This window comes from Bidens hawaiensis, unplaced genomic scaffold (assembly GCF_021521415.1).
Source record: "Bidens hawaiensis isolate Kalapana, Puna unplaced genomic scaffold, B.hawaiensis_p1.1 tig00019804_1, whole genome shotgun sequence".
Classification (NCBI taxonomy): Eukaryota; Viridiplantae; Streptophyta; class Magnoliopsida; order Asterales; family Asteraceae; genus Bidens; species Bidens hawaiensis.
This window is the reverse complement of record NW_027493008.1, coordinates 29,952-36,225: the sequence shown is the minus strand read 5'-3', so window position 1 is coordinate 36,225 and position 6,274 is coordinate 29,952. Positions and strand designations below refer to the sequence as shown.

The 6,274-nt window shown below is 41.9% G+C and overlaps 1 protein-coding gene across 1 annotated transcript; it reads right to left on the bottom strand.

The window, feature by feature from the left end:
- Positions 1-382: 382 nt before the first annotated feature.
- On the bottom strand, positions 383-1,130 carry LOC143559304 (uncharacterized). Its single transcript, XM_077047924.1, has 2 exons — positions 724-1,130; positions 383-668 (listed from the first exon to the last, which is right to left on the bottom strand). The coding sequence occupies exons 1-2, from the start codon at positions 1,128-1,130 to the stop codon at positions 383-385; spliced, it is 693 nt and encodes a 230-aa protein (XP_076904039.1).
- Positions 1,131-6,274: the final 5,144 nt, after the last annotated feature.

Here is a 6,274-nt window from a genome sequence, read left to right as displayed (position 1 = left end):
CGATGATTTGGTCAATGAATGGCAAGGGAAACTGGTCCTTAGATGTCGCATTCAACTTCCTATAATCAACACAAATCCGCCACCCTGTTACCGGTCGGGTGGCGATTTCATCACCTTTCTCGTTACGGGTTATCTGAATACCCGTATTCTTCGGAACTGTTTGTGTTGGACTTACCCACGTGCTATCTGAGTTTGGGAAAATGATACCCGCGTCCAACCACTTCAAGACCTACTTCTTCACTACCTACCGCATATTTGGATTCAACTTTCTTTGTGCATCATGAGCGGGTTTTGACTCAAGATCGGTGATAATCTTATGCATGACAATGGATGGGCTGATCCCTCTCAAATCTGCTATCGTCCAACCAATCGCCGCCTTATGCTATCTCAAGACTTCCACCAACGCCTTCTCTTGCTCGTCTTCCAAATTTGCCGCGATGATGGCCGGTAAAGTCTCTCCTTCCCCCAAGAACACGTATTTCAGGTGTTTCGGGAGCTCCTTTAATTCAACAGCCGGCGGACTCTCCAATGATGGTCTCAACTTTGAATCAATCATATCGGGCAACCTCTCTATCTGCTGAGACAATATCGGTTTCCCAATACTCGCAGCATACAACTCCAATGCTTTTTCTTCTTCTTGCAATTGCAATGCGTGCTCAATTGTTTTCCTGCAACAAATAGCACTCCCCTGTGGCATCATCCTTACTTTCGTGAGGGTTTAACCCGTCAATGACTTCAGCCGCGAAGCATTCGTCACTCATCAGAGGGTTAGACACGTTTGAAAACACATTAAGACGAAGGTTCTTATTACCAAAAGCCATGTCCACTACACTGGTTCTATAGTTTATTAAAGCATTTGCGGTGGCCAAAAAGGGCCGACCAAGAATCACCTTCGGTTTCCGTTTCAGGTCAAACGTCACGTAGTCTAGAACCAGGAAGTCAACCGGGTAATAGAAATCTTCTACCATTACAATCACATCGGTCACGATTACCCTAGGAAGCTTGAGTGTCAAATCGGCCAACACCACGGTGGTATCGACTTTTCTAAGTGGACCAAAGTCGTACTGGTCATACAAGCTTCCTGGGAGAATACTCACCCCAGCCACAAGATCTAACAACGCCCTAGTCATTTTAAAATCTCCCACTTGAATGGGTATAATTGGCGTTCCCAGATTTTGTAGCTTGGGTGAGAGGATACCCGTCAAAACCGAACTCACATTTGCAGTTATGTCAACTTTTTTGGGCAACTTGTGAGTTCGTTTTTTAGTGCACAAGTCTTTCAAATATTTAGCATATGCAGGGACTTGTTTAATTGTATCTATGAGGGGTAAATTAATTTTTACTTGTTTAAATATTTCCCACATTTCCTCCTGCCGTGGGCCCCTCTTTCTAAGTGCCGATGAGGTCTTGGGGTTCACCAATGCCCGAGGAAACGGAACGATTTTATTCGTTGGGCTCGTCTCCTTAGCGGTTGGTGTTCCTGTTTTAATTTCAATTTCAATTTTATCTTTATTTTTCTATTTCGGTTTATTTTTTGGTTCAATTTCAACCTCATCGTCACTCTTCCCATCTTCCCCCAAGTCCTCCACCACACCTTCAACTAAAGGTGGTGGAGCTACCCCATTATTATATACCATTCCACTCCTAAGGGTACTTACCTGGTTGACATGGGCACTCTTACCGTTTAAAGAGCTGCTACTCTGATGGCTCGGGTTCTTCAAGGTATCACTCGGCAACTTGGATGGATTTCTCTTCAAACTAGCCTCTTCCTCAGCAAGCTGGCTTACCTGTTTATCTCTCGCATCATTAGCTTTCTCTTGAAGCTCCAATATCTGATTCACGCTTTTATTCTAATGCCTCCTGATCTGTCTTCATTTGCTTCAGAAAATCTATTACATCCTTAATCGACTTTTCCTTGTTACCCGAAGAACTTCCTTTACCTTGAGCTGCCCCTTGACTTTGCTGACCCTGCTGATAATCCTTATAATAACCCCCGACTCCTTTTGATTATACCCGCTTTGACCATTACCCCTCTCATTCCCATACTGCCTTTGATTTGACTGATAACCTGTTTTTTGGGAATTACCTTGAAAATTCGGGTTTTGTTGTGTGTTCGGGTTTCCATAACTGAAGTTGGGGTGGTTCCAGAGGCTCATGTTATAGGTGTTTGAATTCATATTTTCATTATTGTACCGCTTCTCACCCTGAACGAAATTCACCTCCTCTTCTTCATCTTCTTCGTCCTCCATCACAACTCCACACATCGCTACTACATGCCAAGGCTTCATCTTTGCGTCGCGTGAAGGTTAGGTAAAAGTTAGTTATTATTATATATTAATTATTTATATTTAGTTAAATAAATGAATGAACATTGGTACTTCAAGCATTGTTATGTGTTTTCAGGACATTGGAAGTTATGGAGCTTAAACGAGCTAATTCAGAGCCATCCAGATAAAGATTAAGCAAGCCTCGAGAAGATGGAAGGATGGGAAAACATATATTGAGGGTTAAGAAGGATTCGGGAAAGGATTGGATGAGAAATTTGAAGCCGAAGTGAAAACTAAACAAGATCGGTTACCAAGAAAGTGTCCTTTAGTAAAACGGGCATATCTCGGCCTAGAAAATGAGTTACGGAATCCATAATATATGAATTTCATGTTTCTTGACGAGACAAATCTGAATTTGAAGTCAATTGCATCTTTGCGTATCGAGAAGATGCAGGACATGCAACTTCGCGATACGCGAAGATGCTCAATGTCGGCAAAAGTTAGGGTTTTCACTATATAAACGATTTTTCGACCCTATTTCGGATAGATCAACTTCCAAAGGCAGAAGAGGTGCTCTAGGACGATTTTCAGCCATCCCGAAGCTTCCGGTTCTGTCATTGATCATATGTTCATCAAGATAAGTGCTTTAACGATTATGTCGATGTCCGACTAGTCGTATGTGTTCGTTCTAGGCTATGGTTTTGTGTGAAATATTGTTATGATCAGATTCTTATGCTTAATGAATATAGCTTGATTGATTTTATATGAATTTGTCTTGCTTAATTAGTTATTTGGTTGATTAAGGCTTGTGTTTGCGATTATTGATTCGTGTAACGTTTGTTTGGTTGTTCATCAACATTTTGGGTTTAAGCTCTTGTGTACTTGAACTAGAATCATCAAGCCTTATCATTGAGTTAGTTGTCCTACACATAGAATTGGCAATTGTGTTGTCCGGGGTCATTTGTGTCAACAATTCGGTTAGGGTATCGTTTGTCATCATAAATCATGGACGTTCTTCATGGAATGTTTCGCTCGACCCTTGCTGAAAGTTTCTGACTGAAGTTCAGGCCTCGGACGTTCTTTGTTGTGTGTAATACTCGTCCAAAAACTACTGAGCCAGATCTTGCCATATGTAAATACCTGCTGACGGTAAAGATAAGAACCACTGTTTCGCTAGATCTTTGAGACTGAACTGAAACACAACTAGCTTGACTTCATCGGCAGTGAACCCTTGACTTGAGATGGTGGCACAAATAGCATTAAACTCTCTCAAGTGCAAGTATGGTTTTCATATTCTTTCCCATGAAAAGTAGGCATCCCGGTTAGGTTACTTTGTCTTACCGAAAACGTTCTTCCTTCTCTAACCAGGATGACAATGGGAAGCGGGTTCGTGGCCACTTGTGGAATGAAGTGGCTTTGAACTCCCCGAACGGGCGGTGGAACAAATGCCCTCGGAACCCCATCATTAAACTCGTACTCGGAAAATTGTGTCTCGGGAATCTCTTGTCATCTTTGGGCTCGGTGGTTTCTTGGTTGTTGAATGGGCTCGGGTGTTCGGTTTCATGGGGTTGTTGTTGTCTTATATAATATCGACCCCCTTGAGCATCCTCCATCTCTTCTTCATCCTCAAACACGTCGAATTCATCGAACAACCTCCGCCGATAGCTACTCTTTCGAACTCAAAATTGACCTGATTATTTGGTGGTTTAGACCTTATGGAACGATTATCTCACATTTGGTATCTTCTTTGAGCTCTTGGGTTTTGGTTTTGGTTAATGTGTTGGTGGAGTGGTGGTAGGTCATTGAGGTGGCGGGCTAAGATTCTCGGGTTGAAACACCAGTGGCATTGGGTATGGGTTATGTTCTTGATGGTTCATGTCTTCTACTTTTGGGCCTTGAGGTTCACCTTTTCTTTGATTTGCTCGGTTTCTTCTCGTGGCTTTCTCAATCTCAGGATCAAACTGCAATAAATACCTCCTTATCTCGGGAAAATCTCGTATGCATCAACCTAAAAGATTAACTGCACACACCGAACAAGCACACCCCGCGTAAAATCAACGAAGAAAAGAAAATAAATTAAAATTAAACTAAATTATGCTAATTTAAACTAAACTAGACTAGACTAAACTAGCACTAAGCGCGTTGAGTCCCCGGCAACGGCGCCATTTTGACGTAGGTTGTCGCGGTCTAGTCAAACAATCAACTTTAAAGACTTAAATATCTATAATAAGTACGGGTAGGTAAGGTCGTCTCCACAACGACTCAAGGAAAGTGCTAATTTTAATATTTGTAGGTTCCCAGCCGGATCTACACGAGATATCTCGTTCTACGTAGGTGCGGAATCCCTACGTAAGACGTTACGAGTATAGAAAAATGATACGAGCCAACACACGATACGATAATCAAACACACGTTGTATTTCAACCGTAAACACGTGATACAAAGATCACTGAGTACAAACTCTCTGACTCGAATACAAACTCTCTCTCAATTATTTAATCTAATCCGTAACCTAGACTATATATTCACGACAACTTCGCCTGGCATGTTCAGGCGAAGTTGTCACTAACTTCGCTTGTCTAACAAGTTCGCCTATATCAGCGAACTTGTTAGCAACTTCGCTTACATACAAAACTCAAATCTAACTAACACGATTACAGACACTCGACACTGAACTACTGACATCATGCACCAACAGACTCCCCCTTGGCAGTAGCTTCATCTCTTTAGCTTCAAACACGTGTCTTGTAATCTTCAACGATCTTGCATCTTCATCTTCAAGCATGAACTCCTTCGCGTACACAAACTGATACAATTTTTTGATATTTCTTCGCTTCGTCTTTCCAAGCAGGAATATAAAAGATTTTCTTCTCATTCAGCACCTGCAGATCAGCTTGCGACAAGTTCACGAGATGCATCGGATCATAAACTCTTAGCAGCTCTTGTTCATCTTCGTCTTCCATCACTGCTTCAGCTGTTTCACAATCAACAAACCACCACTTTAGATCTTTGAGTACATCCTTGGGCATCTGTTTCATCGGCACTTCTTTAAGGCACCGGATCGGCTTATACTTCATAATCATCCAAGGTTTTCCATCTGCTCTCAAACCTCTATCCTTGTCTTCAACAAGTTTTCCCTTTTGTGGTTTCAACAGCTCAAATTTCTTCTCTTTTATACTCTCTTTCCACACAATTTTCCCAATAACTCTAGCCATATTATCATTACTTCGGTTAATCAACCCTAATCTGGCTAAGTCTTTCACTTCACATTCCGGCAGTGTATTCAACGATCTTAAAAGTCTTTTGAAATACTGAACACCGTCATATCTCTTAATCACGAAGAGCCTCAACTGCTCATCATATATCCAGCAAATAATCCCTTTCTTCGCCTCAGCATAACCTTTAATGTTGTAACTCTTCTTAAACATTGTAGGAACCGCTGGTTTCTTCGTTTTGACGAACCACTGAGCATAGCCTTCTTTCCATCTAGGATGCTCTTCCCATTCAGATTCATCACTTGCCATCTCTTTACTCATATCTGCTTTCTCAACATCTGGAATGTCATGCTCTACATTCTCCTCAAATATCTCTCCCTCTTCTATCTCTGTATCAATCACAATCTCTTCACCAATCTTCTCTATCTCTTCCACTGGTAATACATCATCATCACCAACCAACTCATCATCCATCTCCTCAACTTCCACTACCACCACATCATCACCACCAGCTGCAGTTGTCGACTCCCCCTAAGTTGTGGAAGTCCCAAGAGCTTGTACAGTTCTTGGCAACTCACCACCTGCACCTTTCGATGCATTGGGATCATCGTCTCGCAACCTTCTTTTTAGGATTGCAGGTTGATCAGAAGAAAAATGGTATGTTCATTCATCAGACGAAGTATGTTCATGATGTTCTCAAACGCTTCAAGATGGAGGACAGCACTCCATATGATACTCCAGTCTGCGTCAATCACAAATTGGGTGCTGATTCAGACAACGATGCAGACGTGG